The sequence below is a fragment of the Impatiens glandulifera genome, chromosome 8, assembly GCF_907164915.1.
Source record: "Impatiens glandulifera chromosome 8, dImpGla2.1, whole genome shotgun sequence".
Taxonomy (NCBI): domain Eukaryota; kingdom Viridiplantae; phylum Streptophyta; class Magnoliopsida; order Ericales; family Balsaminaceae; genus Impatiens; species Impatiens glandulifera.
The window spans coordinates 8,119,245-8,138,655 of record NC_061869.1 but is presented as its reverse complement, the minus strand read 5'-3'; the positions used below and the strand labels follow the sequence as shown (position 1 = coordinate 8,138,655).

At 26.6% G+C, this 19,411-nt stretch overlaps 1 protein-coding gene across 1 annotated transcript; it reads left to right on the top strand.

Moving 5' to 3' along the window:
- Positions 1 to 1,029: 1,029 nt before the first annotated feature.
- On the top strand, positions 1,030 to 18,668 carry LOC124911255 (stem-specific protein TSJT1). The gene is made up of 6 exons (XM_047451712.1): positions 1,030 to 1,050; positions 17,387 to 17,604; positions 17,684 to 17,924; positions 17,997 to 18,117; positions 18,202 to 18,311; positions 18,400 to 18,668. Exons 2-6 carry the CDS (start codon positions 17,402 to 17,404, stop codon positions 18,436 to 18,438), a joined length of 714 nt encoding a protein of 237 aa, XP_047307668.1. The 5' UTR covers positions 1,030 to 1,050; positions 17,387 to 17,401; the 3' UTR covers positions 18,439 to 18,668.
- The last annotated feature ends 743 nt before the right edge of the window (positions 18,669 to 19,411 follow it).

Here is a 19,411-nt window from a genome sequence, read left to right as displayed (position 1 = left end):
TTATTTAATTTTATTAAATTGCTAAATGTATAAGAAAATTAAGAAAGAAAAAAGATTGAGGATTGTTTGAAGTTGGATTGGACATTAATTTTATTTTAAGAGGTGAGTCTATCACTTTATATTAGTGAAATGGCTTGTTGGACCTACATCATAATTAAACCATGAATGTAAAAGTTATTTGCATTTAATTTAATTATTATTTTTTCACTTGATTTATTTGATGTTGTAAACCAAATACAAGCTTAATCAAGTGGACAATTTTAAATGTCAATATATCATAGAATCAACATTGATATTCCATTTAAGATTTTGGTGTTCTTGTGATGATTGTACGTGTTGGTGTTGTAGGAAGCAAAACATAAGGTGGGTAAGTGAAAAGTCCCTTTCTTTGTCTTTCCATTTATTAATTTTGTTTAATTTATTTTATCTATTAATAAACATTTTTATTCAAGCTAATGAAAACAAATTTCATTCAAAGTTATACTTTTGTGTAATAAGGTAAAGGATAATTTCATATTTTAACACAACATTACAAATAACAAAAATAACTTAAGCACATGCTTGGTAACTAATATATATAATATATGAATAGCTTTTCATAAATTATTTTTCGGCAGTTTAAAAATCGTTAATTTTCAGAACTTATCGTTAATAATAATTTATGTAATTTTTTTATGTATCAAATTATTATATTAATCTCCCTATAACGAATGCAACATACCAGCACTAACAGAGTCGATTCTAGGGTAAGACAACCTATTCATCCACTTATAATCCCTCAATCTTAGGGACCCAAATTTTTTATATAAAATAAATATCTTAGCAATGTTTAAAACTCGTTAATTTTGAAAACTCGTTAATAGTAATTTATGTATTTTTTTATGTATCAAATTATTATATTAACCACTTTATAACGAATGAAACCATACGAGCACTAACACGGTCGACTCTATAGCCGCCCTTCAAATCTTAAGCCTAAAAAATTTATGATAAAAAATAATTTAATAAGGTTTAAATCTAAGACCTCGTATAAAATATTATATTAATTAACCAACTAAAACTAACTACTTGAGATAAATATAATACAAGATTATTAATCTTTACATCTAACCATAAAAAAATAAAAAAAATAAAAATCTTCTCATAGGGCCAAACTTCAGTGTTTTTCAGGTTCAGATCACTAATACAATGAATTTCATCAAAATTCTACAGTTAAACATGTTTGGTGTAAGTAATTATATGATGAATGATCTTTTGTTATGTATTCTTTATTTTTCTAAATAATCTTTTAATTTGAACCAAACAAATTAAATAAGAAAGCAAGTAAGGGAAAATAGATTAGAAATTCACATTATTAATTAATTGAAGGATTATGCACCTTGATTTACTTCTTTTTTACCATCTAATATATTAGTTAGCTTATTGATTTTTAAATTTATTGAAAATTAGGTTAATTATATATAAAGCTCGTCAAGAAACCATTTTTATTTTTAGACAAAAACAATATTATTTAATTAATGGAAGAGATATATTTGATTAGCTTGTTTAATTTTTTTGTTATACAATTTATTTTTTTTGTTGGGTAAGTTATTTGAATTTTTAATTAGTTAAATTATTATAATATTTTTATAATTTAAAATATAAATTTTATAAAATTAAAAAATATATATAATTTAATTAATAAATTTAATGATTTAATAGTTGAAAAGATGATAGTTAAATTAAAAACAAGTATTTAAAAAAAAAACTCACATCACATCTAAGACAGGTTGAATTTGAGTTATTTAAATAACTCAATTCATAAAACACAATATCTCTCGTTATATTACTCAATTCATTATTAACTATAATATCTAATATTTTAAATTACTATTTTTATTTAATAATTATATATTAATAATTTTTAAACATTTTACCTAAAATAAATCTCCAAATTTCTCAGAATCATTATCATTCCTTCTTAAATAACAAGATATTATTGGAAAATCTCAATCTGAACAAGACTATAAAGGTACATAAGATAAGATTGTTTGTACACGATCTTATTTCCAAACCCTATTTGTCAATAGGTAATTTAAACTTTATCTATCGATAGGTCAAGACATCATTTGTATATGATTCCATTAGAAACTTTATACGTCGATAGGTACGAGAAATCGTTCGTACATGATTCCGTTGTAAGTCTTGTTTGTTGACAAGCATAAATATCATTTGTAGATGATTCGTTAACAATCTTGTTTGTCTACAAGGACCTGAGATCATACGTACATGATCCAGTTAAAACCCTATCTATAGATAAGTCGAGACATCGTTTATATACGATTCCGTTTAAAACTCTATTTGTTGATAGACGCGTCAATCGTTCGTACATGATTCCGTTTAAAACCCTAATTATCGATAGGTCAAAACATTGTTTGTATATGATTCCACCAAAAACCCTACTTGTCAATAGATATATGAGATCGTTCACGATCCCGTTTCCAATCCCTAGTTATTAATAGGTATCAAAAGCCTATTTGTTCATAGGTGCGTCAATCGTTCGTACACGATTTCGTCTGAAACCTTATATATTGATAGGTCGAGACATCGTTTATATACGATTCCGTTTAAAACCCTATTTTTGTTGATAAGTGGGTCAATCGTTCGTACATGATTCTGTCTAAAAATCCTATTTGTCGCTAGGTCGAGACATAGTTTATATACGATACATATATAACTCTATTTGTTGATAGTTTCGTCAATCGTTCGTACACGATTCTATCTAAAAACCCTATTTTTCGATAGGTCGATACATCATTTATATACGATTCTATCTAAAACACTATATATTGATAGGTAGGTCAATCGTTCGTACATGATTCCATCTAAAAACCCTATTTATCGCTAGGTCGAGACATCGTTTATATACGATTCCGTTTAAAACCCTATTTATTGATAGGTGCGTCAATCGTTCGTACACGATTTTGTTTGCAAACCTTATCTATCGAGAAGTCGAGACATCATTTGTATATGATTCCATCAGAAACCCTACTTGTCGATAGGTACGAGAAATCGTTCGTACACGATTCTGTTGTAACCCTTGTTTGTTGACAAACATATAGATCATTTGTAGATGATCCGTTAAAAATCGTGTATGTCGACAAGGACCTAAGATCATACGTACATGATCTAGTCAAAACCCTATTTATTGATAGGTCGAGACATTGTTTATATACAATTATGTTTTAAAACCCTATCTGTTGATAGGTCAAGACATTGTTTGTATGCAATTCTACAAAAAAAACATATATGTCGATAGGTCGAGAAATTGTTTGTATACAATTATGCTAGAAACCCTATTTATCGATATATCGAGACAGCGAGACATCGTTTGTACACGATTCTTCCAAAATTCTATCTATTTATAGGTAAAAAAACGTTCATATGCAATTTTGTTCACAAACCCTATCCCCGGTAGATATTCTTCAATCAAAACACTATAAAATACAAAACCCTGTCTCTCGATTATTTATAGATGATCTATTAACAATCTTGTCTATCGACATGATCCCGAGATCGTTCATACATGATCCAATCCACCAAACCCTATCACTCGAATATGTATTCAAACCCATATCTCTTTATAGGTGCTCAAAACAAAACTCTAACTCTCGATAGGTATCTAGCCTTGTTTGTTAACAAGCATATGTATCATTTGTACATCACTCGTTAACAATCTTGTATGTCGACAAGAACAAGAGATCATATGTATATGATCCATACGAAAACCCTATCACTCGAATAGGTATCTCAAAAACCCTATCGCTTGATAGGTATCTCAAGACATTATCTCTCGATAAGTATTCCAATAAAAATTCTATTTTTCAATAGGTATTCTTCTCCTTCTAATTCACAAACACGAAAATTTATATGTTGATAGTACCACGATCTTTTATACATGATCGTCTTCAACTTCACTATGAGTGACCATTGTGGCAAGTTTGTTAGCTCCCGCGATAAATCTATATGTTGATAGTACCCTGATCATTTGTATATGATCTCTCAACGCATTACTTGTTAGTAAGCACCATAAGTAAGCTTATTAACTCTCACCAAGACTTATTTGTTGATAGTCTTACGATCATACACATATGATCACTTTAAGACGATACTTGTTAGTAACTCACGTGAAAGTTGGCAAAACTTTCATGTTCCCTTGCATGTCTCATTACATTAAACCATTATCTATTTGTTAATGACTATTTTGAATAATTTGTTAATATTTATGCTAGATATAAATTGATATTTCAATACCTATGATTATCTCTATCCTCTGGTTGTACGAGTACTATGGTAAGATCTGTAAAACAGGATTCTAAGAATTATTCTTGTTGGGATAATACCAAGGAAAGATCCCTAAAACAACGCTTGGAAGCACCTCGACGAAATGAGATACACAACATCACTAGGTCACTCCAACATCAACACGCTACCATAAATAGAAATTGGACAAGATAACTTAGTGTTAGATGTCATACTTGAATCAGTATTTTTAAAACTAGTTTGTTGTATTCAAACTCTATTCGAGAGGGCACTCTATAAGCACTAAAAATCTACATACCCGATTTATAAAATTAAAATAATTATTTTGATTATTTTTAAATAAATAAAATTAAAATAATTAACCCAGGGCCAAAGCCTAATCAAAACAATTAATTAGATTATTTAATGTGATAATTAAAATCGAATTAATTAAGAATAATGGCCAAATAAAACAAATAAAATTATTTGGGATTGGGAGTTGCTTAGTGGGACAATTTTTCTCACTCTCAGCTGAAGAGACAGATGATCCAATGTTGTATTCATTTTATCTTAAAATAATTTTAGAAAATTAAAGAATTAAAAATAATAATTTAGGATGAAATGAGACTCTGAAAATTATTTATTTAACCCAAAAAAACAAATTGGTAAAATATTTGTTATATTTATTTTAATATTTTGTGTATTTAAAAAAAAAAATTATTAGTAAATCCAAAAGGGTGAAAGAAAAATCAATTTCAAACAAACCCTTAAGGTTTTAAAAATAAAAATTAATCTGCAATCGGATGTAGCCAAAATTCTGTGAAATGACTACAACCGAACCACGACCATTAGATGAGCATTGAATTTTCATCCAACTTCCATCAGCAGCCTACATAGTCTTGCTGTAACGAAGGGAGCGCGTGCCCACGCCGCACATGATCAACTAATGATCCGTTAGTTAAAATGTAGGGAATACCGAAATGTGACGGAACCGTGACAAAATTCCAAGTCGCCAATAAACCGCTCAACATCCGCATTCTTGCCCGTAACAACGTTGTTTCAACCCCTATTGTCTTCTTCCTCGCGGTCGTCAAAGGATAAAAACAAGTTCCATATTTGATTTCTCAATAATGGAACTTTGCATACGGTCTACCTTTTCGGCTTATTCAAAAGGTGAAATGATCACCCTACTTTGGTGATTATTTCCCCTACATCTATAGGCATGAATCATGTCTATTCCGACAAGCTGGATGAAGAACAGTCAAAATACCATAAATGAATTTTGGCTGATTCAGTTCACTTGAAGCCCTCAACCGATTCTTAACAATTCCAAAGCTAAGAGGTTCACTCTCAAGCTTCAAATCAAGACTTGAATAAAATTGGCCATTAAAGCTTCAAATTTCGGATTTTTCGAAATCTTTGCATAAGGCCTTAAAACTTGGATCTGAGCATCCAAATCAAGACTTAAATAAAATTAGCTATTAAAGCTTCAAATTTCGGATTTTTCGAAATCTTTGCATAAGGCCTTAAAACTTGGATCTGAGCATCCCCAAATCTTCCCTAAGGTCGAAAGAGTATTCTTCAATCTTTGGTATGTTTCCAATCACTCTTTAATTCATACTTCTAGTTGAATTTGAAATTTTTATATATCAGTTTTCATAAGCTTGTATGATGTCATGTTGTTGGATTTTTTGATTGGAAATCGATCTTATGATCATTTATGAGCTTTCTATCAGAGAAAAGATCGATCAATTATCTCAAACAAAAAATCCAAATTTGAATTTTAAGAAATTAAAAAACGGGTCATCTGTTCTTGGGTTAATTCTCAAGAATAACAGCTTAAAATGTATCCCACCATGTTTCTAATAATGTTGGACAACTATTTAGATCATGTTTGATCAAAATCAAAATTTTCAGAAAATTTTGAGTTGTTGAATTGGTCCAAATGAACATTTAGTGTTCATGTTTTAGTATCAATCAAGTATATAAAGTATAAGTAAGTTATTGATAAACTCCTTACACTTCAAAACAGCTTTAAAACCAAAAACCTCATTTTTGGTCATAAACTGTTTTGAATGAATTGATCATCGCCCAGGTCGATTCATACATTAGTATTTTGTGAAGTAACCCAGGCCCTTGGATCAAATAATCCAAGCCTCCATCAAAATTGCAAAACTTGCAATTTTGATGTTTTTGAGGACCGAGAGGTCCCATCGATGTTCTTCATCGAGGACCGAGAGGTACAACCGATGTTCTTCATCTAGGACCGATAGGTCTGATCGAGGAATTTTACATCCGATCGAGAAGTCAGACCTAGGACCGAGAACTCCCGAACCCGGGACCAATGACTTCCACCAAGGACCGAGGCATCCGATCGAGATTTCTAACAAAGGATAGAGAGGCCTTAACACCCCAACCAAGGGATTCTTACACCCCGACCGAGGATCCCGAACCCAAACCAAGGGGTCTCTAATAATTTCAAGTTTATGTGTGGGTTAACCCACGATCCGACTCAAATATTCATTTATTATCACATATATATTCAAATTAACCACAACTCTCGACCCGATAAACCAAACGAATTCAAATTAAGAAATTATTATTATTATTATATATAGATTAATTTGTTAAAAAGTTGAGTTTATATTGTTAAGAATGTCTCACGTTCATCAAATTTTGTGTTGAATTTTAAAATATAAAGTCTTATTAGCTTAATTGGTTAAAGAGTTATACTTATTTTGTTAGGAGGTTGCAAGTTCAAAATATACATACAATAATTTTAATTTTATTTTTAACTGTTTCAAGTTTATAGGCGAGTCAATTCACGGTCCGACCCAAGTATCTATTTACTCTCACAAATATATCCAAATTAACCACAATTCTCGACCAAATAAACCAAGCAAATTCAAATTAAGCATTATATATATATATAAAGATTTTTTTGGAAAAAATAGTGACAATAAATAATATATTAAACTTAATATATTGAAAGATTCACTCATACATCACTAAATATATGAAAAAAAAACATATCAATCATTAAAAAGGTGAGAACATATATTAGAATAAGAAAATTACAATATTACAATTTTTAATGTTACATCGATGTTTTTTTGTTTAACGAGCTCGAACACAACATCTCTAGGAGGCTTGAGATATCCACTTATTATACGGATAAGCTTGAATGGTCGATTACATTTATGGTAACAGTTGTACTTGTTTCTGAATTATGTCTGTTAATTCTGCATTCACAATAAATAAATGGTCAAATTATTTAACATAAAATAATTTATTTAATTTTAAAAAATGACTACTATGCATACTTCATTCATCAAACCAACTTGGTTGTTGGTTTATTATTGATTCAATATCAACATTCAAATAATTAGAATAACTTAATTTTATTTATTTACCTTGTTTTTTTATTTTAAAACTACCTCATGTTTCTCCCCCCTTCGGAGTGTTTTCAATGAAAATCAAACTTGAGACCTGGTTATAGACAAAATTATAGACAAAATGATAAATAATAATTTCACTCAGAATTATGTCCAATTTGACCCATAATTCATAGTTCAGAATCAAAGACCTAAAAATTTGATGATAGCGCATTGTGAGGAATGTGAAAATGTATGGAGTTAAGAGGTTCTCTTTGTCAAAATCGAACGTTTTTTACGCCATCGGATGAAAAAGAACTTTCTTATCGAGGAGCAATCAACAAAAAAAATTAATATGTATAAAAAACTCAAGATTTATTGGCGATACTAAATCGATATAAGAAGGAAGCACTTAGAAACGATATTATTGAATTAAGAAATGAAATGGAGGCGCAATGACTCTTTTGTTAGGGTTTCTTAATTTGGGCAAAGAAGTTCTTTATTTATAGATGAATATATGAAATGGAGGCCCAATGGCTTAGGGTTTCTTAATTTGGGAAAATATATTTATTTACATTTAGAGATATATGTAATAAATTATTTAGATTACATAATAATGGGAATATTATTCAAATATATTTTTTACTATTTAATGTTTAATATTAAAATATTATAAAATGAAAACAATATATGCAATACACAGACTCACATTATTACAAAACCTTTGAAACATTAATTTAATCATTCAGATTTATAATTTTTTTTTAAATTCTGAACTGTAAAATTAATTTTTTAAAGATTTAAATAAAAAAAATAATGTTTATGAGTTTATTGCATAAAATTGACAGTTAATTTATGACTAATTTTATATCAATTCATTATCGAATTAATTATTTAAAATATGAGACAACTAAATAAAATTAATTTAAATCTTAAAAATATAATTTTATCAAAATAAATACAATAAATTATAAAAATTAGAATGAAGATTGTGATAAGATAATCTCTGAAAATAAACAGATAAATGAAATAAAAACAAATGTGAAAAAAAAGGTTAAAGTAAGGAAGTGATAAGAAAATATTTAAAAATAAACAAATATTTAATATAAAAGCAAGATTGATGATTATCATATAGTAAAGTAAAGAAAATCTTATAATTTTTAATTTATTGGTAGATTTGAAAAATCTTATAATTTTTAATTTATTGGTAGATTATCTTGTTCTTTTGGGTAGGATTTATTTAAATAAATTCTCAAAAATTCATTATTATCAATTACATAATTTAATTTATTAATTAAAATAATAATTTTTTTAATTATATAATAACATCCTTTAAATCTTTTTTATAAAAAAAATCACATTTAAAAAATCTCTAACAATCAAATTTAAATATAGGTTTGGGTAGGATTTTATCATTTATAAGTTTTATAAGTTTTTTTAAGGGGTTGTTATTTGCCTACTAAAATAACAATTGATATTCAATTATTTCAAAATAGATAATATATAATATCAAATTTAAATTTAAATTATAATAATTAATAATTAAAATTTTATTAAAAATATATATAATAAATTAAAATTTTAGAATAATTATAATAAGATAAGCGATTTTATCTACAATATAGTGTTTATTTGTATAAATAGCTCCCAAGTGTGATTAAGAGATATATTAATCCATTTTTCTAGCCTAGCGCCAATAAGATATGGATATCCGCAACCTACGTGAAATGTTCTAGGTTCGAACCCGTCAGACGATAAATTATGTGTCTGATTAAATGATTAAATGTGTTTGCGAGCTATGTGTTTAATCCCCTTGTGGCCACATTTTTATCCATTGTTCTAGCCTAGCGGCAACATGATATGGATATCCCCAGTCTCCTTGCGAGGTCCTGGGTTTGAGTCCGTCAAACGATAAGTACTACGCCTAATTAAGTGTGTTTGGGGCTATGTACTTAAATCCCTTGTAGCCACATTTTTAATATCCCCTTTTCTAGCATAGCGGCAAAAAGAAGTTGATATCACCAGCCTCTTTGAGAGATCTTAGGTTTGAGCACGTCAGACAACAAATTATGCGCCTAGTTAAATGTTTAAGTGTGTCTTTGTTGGTTATGTGCTTTTAACCACTTGTGGCCACATTTTATAGAGGTTTGTTAAAGAATAATTATTTAAAAGGAAAAAGTTCACTTAGACGTATGTACTTGTACAACTAGCTCACTTAGACGTATGTACTTGTACAACTAGCTCATTTAGACGTATATACTAATAAAAGGTCATTTAAACGTATGTACTATAAAAAAAATTGGCTCATTTAGCCTTTTTGACTAACTATATTTAATTTTTATTTTTAAATTTATATATTTATTTATTAAATATTAATATATTTTCTCTCCTTCTTTTTCATTAATTAAAATAGATAATTTATTTTATTCTTAATTTTTTTATTATTTTCTCTTTTTTTTTTATCAATTTTTATTTTTCATAATTTTAAATTTTTATTTTTGAAAAAAAATTAGCAACTTATTAATGAATTTTATATTTTACTGTAATATTTTTTTTGAAAGATTTATTTCTTATTATTTTAATATAAACAAAAATGAAATTAATAATTTTTTATTTAATTTTTATTTGTAAGAAAAATATTTTGTCTATTTGATTATTACTCTTTTGGTGTTGGTTGGATGACTTGCTATTATTATCCAATTCTTGATTATTAATTTATTTATTTTTGTGCTGTGTTGAAGGATTTTTATTTTTGAAATGATAAGTAGTTGTTATATCAATTTATTAAGACCAAACAATTATTAAAATAATTAATAATCAATATTATTCAAAGAAAAAAAATATAAAAAAATATAAAATTAAAATAATTAATGATGAACGCTCATTTATTTATATATATATATATATATAAATAATTAATAATAAATACTCATATAAAAATAATAATAAATTTATGAAAAAAATAAAAATGAAAAATTCATTAATTAATGAAAAAGAAGGAGAGAGAAAATATATTAATATTTAATTAATAAATATATAAATTAAAAAATAAAAATTAACTACGGTTTACTAAAAGAGACTAAATGAGTCACTTTTTGATAGTACGTATGTTTAAATGACATTTTATTAATATATACGTCTAAGTGAGTTAGTTGTACGAGTAAATATGTTTAAGTGAGCTTTTTTTTCTATTTAAAATCTAATCCACTTCCTTCGTCTTATTACTATTTTTATTTATTAAAATATAAAAGTACCATTTATTTTAAAATTATTCAAACACCTGTACTTAAAATGAATATTCTTCCAAGAATTAAAGTGTTTTAAATAATTTTAAAATTTAAAATTTTATTTTCTTATAATAAAAAAATAAATTAGAAATATATAATATTTTAATATTAAAAAAAATTAATTTAATTTAATTAGTTAAAGATTCAAAAATGTTTTCCAAGAGCATCGGAAGTGAGCAATAACATATATATCGCCTATTTGGGGTTGTCTTCTCCCCAAATTTTCTGCTCCTCGTGTTCTCTCTCACAGAGAGGGATAAAAGTGTAATTATTATTAATTATATTTTAAATGACTGTTACAAAGAGGGTAGAGGATACGTGGGAACAAATGATCCAATTCCCTATATCGCCTTACTAGTGGTTGCTACGAAGCTTGTGAGTCATTTAAATTAAATCAAAAAGCCTAAGATAGCTCTAACTTTGTATGATTCTAACTTTGTTTGATTGATGTTATATTATTTCTATAAAGTTATCATCACATAATCATTAAAATCACAACATCAAGGTAGCCCAGTGGTAAGAGTTAGCTTAAGAGACCAAAATATAACGAGTTCGATTACATTTGTAAACGTTTTAAGTTTAAGTGGGGACCATGATTAGGATAGTGTTATACTAATTTTCCTTTAATTAAAAAAAATATAATCATTTAAATCAGAATACTTAAGATAATTTTTTTTATAACTTTAAAACTAATTATATATTTATAAGCTCTTTCAAACCATCTAATATTATGTCTAGTATTTTTTTTTCCTCAACCAATTTGTTTATTTATACCTTCATCATATAAAATTATTTTAAAATAACTTTTTATTTAGGAGGGATCCATAAATTTTAGTTAGTAGGCTGGAATAATATTTGGGAAGAATTTAAAAAAAAATAATTAATAAAATAAGTGGATAAAATGACCGAACTCATACATCGATCCACCCCTGTTTGATTTATTATTACATAACTCCGTATCAAACAGGCCCATGTAATTAAATTTATTTATTTTTGTAAAATAAAAATAGGCAAGGTTAAAAATTAGTTGAAAAGAAATTGAATTAAATAGGTCCATTTATCTTTTTTTTAAGTCAATTTATCTTTTTTTTTCCCACTAAATATTATGTGTAAATCGGTATGATACATTATAATTTTTTATACTTATCGTATAATCCACCTAACGTTTCAGTATAGAAAAAATATATTGTTACCATACTATTATTTCAGTATATCAAAATTTTGGTATAATATAAATAATATACCAATCATACATAATATCCGAACTCGGTACAGGATAAATATTATATTGTTTATAAAAAAGAATATTAAAGTTTAATTATATTTTAATTTAATTTTTAAAAAATAGATTTTTATAAATAAATTAACATCAAATAATTTAAAAAATTATATAAATTTATTAAGGTTAAAGAGAAAAATATATACTTTTATATTTGAGTTTCAAATATGTTTTAAAAAAAGTAGATAAAATTATTGAAATTGGTTGATTCATTACTAACACTTAAAATAACTTTGTAATTCTAAATTTTAAAATAAAAATAAAAATTTAATTATTTGTAAGTATTATATATTCTTTTAATTTATAAATATTATTTTGGTATATATCGAATTCGAAAATCACGTACATTTATCGTACTGATATAACATTTATTCCAAGATTAGCTAAAATCCCTAATACTATAATTTATTATTTTTTTGGTACAATATTTTCGATATACTAAAAATGTAGATAATTTTCTTACTCTACTAAATACAAACAAAAATAACGAATAACTTAAAATTTATCGACATAATTAAATAATTAGTGAATAAATCAAAACTAATACTAAAATAACAAAGGTAAATTTGATTTAGTTAATACCGTTCAACTTATTCTTAAATATGTCTGTTAATATTCATGTTATATTTAACTTATTCTTCGACTTATTCTATTTGAGAATAGAAATAAAAAGAAATTTGCAATTAAATATAAAATGTGTATAATTATAATTTATTTTTTTCAAATTAATCGCTTATATTTCAATTTATAAACTTAGCATTACACCGACCAAAAAAAACACAGATTTTGAATATATCATGAAATGAAATCATTATAATATAGCTAACAAGTATGAATTAATGGGGGCCTATCCAGAAAAAAATAAATAGAAAAGGACTACACGGTAGGTAGCATGAGGGCGACCTTATAAGAGACGTCCTCCACTAAAATAAGTTAAATTTGAAATAATAAAAAATTGAATTTGAATATACCATGGGCCAATAGTCATACTATGGGCGTCATATTCATCCACTTGCCAACTTTATCTTTATCTTAATTTTTATTTAATATTTTTAAGTCATCCCATCATCCTTAGTCATAGGCATGGGTCACTTAAAATAATATCCATTTTCAATTATTGTCTGTATGTATGTATGTATCTGGACAATTATTTTATTTGTTCAAAATAAATATATATGTATCTCAAATAGTCCAACCTCAATTTTATAAATTAAACTTAACTTAAAAGAAAGATTAGTACTAAAATTGATATTACAAGTTTTAATTTCCTTTTTCAAAAGTATTATCATACATGCTTGCAAAATAACCCAACATTGAAAATAAATCAAAACAAACATATCTTTAATAATAATAAAAAAAAGAGAAACACTATTTTACATCTAACTTAAATTAATTAAAATCCTATTTATAAAAAATTGAAAGAATTGATTTCTTCGGATTTGTCTACCAATCAAATGTAAAATTTCTTTATTTTATTATTTTCTGAATATTATTATATTTTTATTGAAAGTTTGCTATCCCTCTTAATTTAAAATATTTTAGTAAATTTTGTGTATAGAGAGAAAATTATACTTGTATGAAGAGGTGAAATGGTTACAATGATCAAATTTGTATATCTTGTTTGTCCATTTTTTTTTTTTTTTTTGTAGAACAAGTAAGATTGTCGAAAAAAAAACTCAATAACTATTCAAATAAATGACGGTAAAAAATCACACAATTTTAAAAATAAACATTAAAAATCACTATAAAATAAACATTAAAAATCACTATAAAATATAACATCCTAATTTCACTAGAAACTATCTTTTTAGTGAAAAGTAATCGTTGTCAATTTCTAATAATTATAGTAATAACTTTCGAATACATCTCAATTTTTTTTGTTAGATTATCTAGTTAGAAATAAATCGTCGAACATTTAAATAATTGTAATTGTATGATGTATATAATTCATAATACTATTATTTTGACGTTTTCTGAGATTCATTCTAGTAAATCGGTGAAATCGGTCGGGGAGGTAAACATTTTTTTGGAGACCTACGAGCTCGATAACCTATTAGATATATAACGTGTGTATTATTCTTATTCATGTATTGTTGTTATAAGTTATTCTCATTTTTAATATATACATATCATTTTAAAAAATAACAACTTAAAAAAAAATAAAAAAAATAATAATTCGCTATTTTTCCGAGAGAAGATAATATTTATAGAATAAGACATTCATTATACATTGTGATCGTCACTAAAATTAGTATATTAAATTTGGCCACACATTTCATTTCATATAAAGTATAACCCTTATAATTAATAATCCATTTAGACATTATGATCCCTTGGAATGAGGATGATATAAATTTCAATGATCAATAATAATGCTTATAAGAACTTAATTATAAAAGCAACCCATTAACTATTTAATAAATTATTGAGAGATGACATGTTTAATTTATAATAGAAGAAAAGATGGAGTTGATCATGTGACAAAGATCCTTTTTCGAGATGGCCAAATACTTGATCCAATCTTATTTTATTATTATTATTATATTTTAAATAAATAATACATAGTTTGCTTGGTATATTTTTATATGTATGAGACATCATTTATATAATATGATTTAGATCATTTTCTTAATACAAAGTAATTTTATATCAATGTTTCAAAAATCAAGACATGTTTATGTAACATTTTGTTGTATCTATTTGATTGTTTTAGCTCATTATAATTTTTTTTTTCTCTATACATGTATTTGATCGACACGTCACAACCTTTGACATGTCATGATAACGTAGATTGTTAGAATTATTTAAGTAAACAAATATAATGTTTAGGTAATTTTTTTTTTAGAAAATGACTATGTAATTAAATGGTATAAGGTCCCTTTCATGGCCTATTTTTCTTTCTATTGGCTGAGCTAATTATTAAGGCTTAATGATCAAGTTGATTTCTTATAAATTTAATTAATGGAATCTTAGCAACATTATGATGTTTCATTATAATAACATCTCAACCTTAATATGTTACATCAAAGTCCACATCTTCCATTATTAAATGAAGTATTGGTTAGTGTGAAATACAATATTATCTTGAAACTTATTTATTTTCTTTATAATAAATGTTCACATCATCTATTATTGGTATTTCAGTTATACCAATCTAAATATCTAACTAATAAATTTAATGCTTTATTCACATTTTTTTTATAGAGTTTAATATTTTAAGTAATTTAATTTAATTTAAATAAGTCAAAAACATATCATCTAATAAACAAATGAAATTTTCACCCTAATCTCATAAACAAAAAATATTTAATATATACATCCATGTTTTCTATCTAAATTTCAGTGAAAGGCTGAGCAGATTCTTCCCAATCAAAATAACATCAATAAATCATTAACAATGATATCGTCCCAAGTCACATATGATACAAGAGATTAATTTTTTTAATATTATTAATTTATTATAAATAATGATAATGGTTTAAACACAACAAAATTAAAAAATATTATACAAAATTAAAATTCATAAAAATTAGAAGATTAACAAAGCCTTCTATAAATCTTTAAGTCTCTAAAATATCTCAAATTGTTGTTAATTATTTTCCATAATCAATTCATAATTCAAATATTGACATATTATAAAGATCGATAATAAGTATTGTTTGGAAAAAATTTAGGAGTCAAAGATCTCTTTCTTTTGAGGGAGTGTTATTCATGGTGAAATTTTTATGCATGATATGTGCATACAAAAATATTGTATTATGGTTAATCGTATGTGTCACGGAAATGTTGAATCGACAACTCAATTACTTTTGGATTGTCAGGGGTGACTAATATTTGGAGTGCGGATTATTATTGAGATTCATATTGGGTGACTATGATTTTGGAGTATTTTATGAAGTATTATTGAATTTATTGGATGATATTATTTGATAGACTATCTTGTTGAAGAGAAATAGTTAAACTTTCATTTATCGTAGTTGTCTGATGTGTATCGATCATTTATAATGCTATTATTACGACGTTTTCTCAGATTCGTTCCGGTAAGTTATTAAAATCTGTCGAATAATTAATCGTTATTCTCGAGTATTTACAATGCCGTTAACTCAATGAATACCTTTTTTATATTTTATATGCACGAAACTTAAAAAAAAAAAAACAAATAATATTCTTAGTTATCTAAAAACAATTATCATGATTATCATTATCACTATACAACATTTTTTTAATAATAAAAAAATCAAGCAAAATTAACAATGGGAAGAATACCAATTTTACACACCAAGTTGTAAGAAGGTGTCAAATTTACTTATTAAGTATCAAAATTCCATTTATATGTATGAACTTGTCAAAAAGTGTCAAATATATTTAAAATAACAGAAATGTTAAACGGTGTTAAAATTTTTGTCACATGTAATATTCACCTATTTTTTATTTTTTTAAATTGACATTATTTTAATTATTTTTCCATTTAAACAAAACTTATTTTTACTTTCTCTCTCATCCCTCCACAACTCTCCATTTTTTTCTAATTTTTCTCTCTTTGATTAACTCAAGTTCTTTTGGATTTGTACCTTCTTCTAACCTCCAAATGCTCCATAACTGAACTTTAAATAGTCATCATCGTTGGTGTAAGTTTTTGTTGGCCGATTCTTAAATCATAGACGTTGTGGCCAAAATCTTCATTAGTCGAACCCTAAATCATTGTCGCCATTAGCGGACAATGTCGAATCAAGGTAATACAATTAATAATAAAATTACTCATAGATGAAGAAATGAAGAGAGAAATATTTAAAGAAAATGGTAAGTTGTGAGGGTAAAGAAAGATAAAATAAATAAGAAAAGATTTTAATGTTTTGTTTGAATAAAAAATAATTAAAATAATGTCAATTTAAAAAAATAAAAAATATGTGGATATTACATGTGGCAAAAATTTTAACACCGTTTAATATTTCTGTTATTTTAAATATATTTGACACTTTTTGACAAGTTCATACATATAAATGAAATTTTGATACTTAATAAGTAAATTTGACACCTTCTTACAACTTGGTGTGTAAAATTGGCCCAATTAACAATATGACATCATCATTCTGCTATAAATGGCAAACCAGGCCACCATCAAAGGAATCCCATGTCCCTTCTATCCATATTCTATATCTAGAGAGGCGATCAATCGAATCATGTTGGGTGTATTCAGCAGCTCCGTCGTATCTCCGCCGGAAGAACTGGTCGTCGCCGGCAGCCGAACACCGTCGCCAAAGATCAGAGCAGAAGCACTCGTCAAACGTTTCCTCAACGGTAACCCATCTGCAGTTTCAATCAATGTCGGCGATGATGTTCAATTAGCCTATACCCATCACAAAGAATCCCCTTTACGACCAAGGTAAGTAATTACATAATTACATAATCACAAATCAAATTAATCAATCATATAATCAATCAATCAATCAAACAAATTACAGGACATTCAGTGTAAAAGAAGAGATCTTTTGCTTATTTGAAGGAGGATTAGATAATCTAGGAAGTTTAAAACAAGAATATGGACTTGGAAAATCAGCAAACGAAGCTATTTTAGTAATTGAAGCTTATAAAGCTCTTCGAGATAGAGCACCATATCCACCTAGTCACGTCGTCGGTCACTTTTCCGGCGACTTTGCGTTCATCGTCTTTGATAAATCAACCTCCACTCTGTTTGTCGCCACCGTAAGTTCATTCATTCATTCATTAATAATTCAATTGAAAGACAAAAACACCATATTGATATAAACTCAACAGGATCAATTTGGAAAAGTTCCACTTTATTGGGGAATAACTGCCGACGGATGTGTTGCTTTTGCCGATGATGCTGAATTGCTTAAAGGGGGTTGTGGGAAATCTCTTGCTTCTTTCCCTCAAGGTGATTTGATCTGATTTGATCTTGAATAAGTTGATTTGATTAGATTTGATTTGAATGATCTGATATCTGTTGATGAAATTGAAGGGTGTTTTTACTCGACGGCTCATGGAGAGTTGAAGTGTTATGAGAATCCTAAGAACAAGATTACGGCTGTTTATGGATCGGAGGAGGAAGTATGGGGGGCGAAATTTATGGTAATTGGATCATCATCATCATCATCACAGATTATATAGTAATGAAATTAAAGAATAATATTGATCTGGGTTGGATTTGATTTCTCAGGTGGAGGGAGCAACTGTTATTGCAGGAACAGAGTTCTAGGGTAGTTCTAGAGAGAGAGAATAAAGTGTTGTGTAAATAAGCTTGCTTGCTTTCTTTCTTTATTTCTCATGTAATCAAATCCATAACCTTTTCATCTTGTCTTTTAGTTTTGTGTTTGAGTTTTTCAAATAATCCACTTGAAGATTATCCAGATTCGGGATTGTATATTAAGAAAGTATAGTTCTTGTGCTTGCTATACCACTTAAAAGTATCTGATTTTTGCTGTCCTAGACCTAAATAATTTTATTTGAAACAATAAAAAGAATAGTGATGGGTTAAGATTCCAAAGAAAAGATATTTAGTGTGAAATGTGAGAAATATTCTTAAATTAATTAAAGATAAAGAAGAAGAATATCATATTTGAGAATTGACAACATTGAAAGAGAGAACATTTAACATTTAAAAATCATTTAGTAGATAATCAATAACTCTTAAAGATCTTAGAGCATAGCAGACGAACCAAAATAGGTTTGAATCTAGAAAAAAAATTGGAAAATAATCCTGAAGAGAGATTATTATATTTGAGAGTTTTTATGGCAAAAAGAGATTATCAAAATAATCACTGAAAAAGAGAAAGAAGTTTTAATAGAATATAAAAAGTTTTTGTATAAATGTTAAAGAAAAACGTTCTTCTTTAGTTAAGATTTGTGAGTTAACTCACAAATAATTTGACCCGATAACCAATTTATTTACTCCCACGTATCTAAATTCGCAATAACGCTCAACCTATCAAATTAAAATTAAATGTTATTATTTATTAGAGATTTAATTATGTTAGGAAAGATTATACTATGGTCTACTCTAGGCCCTAAGGTGGGTTGCTTAATAGGCATACCTTAAGGTCTTGTTTAAGGAAAGAGTTTATTTTTTTAACTGAATTTTATCTTAATAATCATTTTTTTTCTAAAAAATTAAGAAAAAATTGGTTTTTAAAATTTGAAGACTAATTTACCATTTGACTTTAGAGGATATA

What these genes read in the sequence shown, in the direction of transcription:
- LOC124911255 (XM_047451712.1), top strand. Translation starts at nt 17,402, where the DNA reads ATGTTGGGTGTATTCAGCAGCTCCGTCGTATCTCCGCCGGAAGAACTG. An exon ending in CCACTCTGTTTGTCGCCACC is followed by an intron (nt 17,925 to 17,996) that starts GTAAGTTCATTC and finishes TAAACTCAACAG; the next exon opens with GATCAATTTGGAAAAGTTCC. An exon ending in TATGGGGGGCGAAATTTATG is followed by an intron (nt 18,312 to 18,399) that starts GTAATTGGATCA and finishes TTGATTTCTCAG; the next exon opens with GTGGAGGGAGCAACTGTTAT.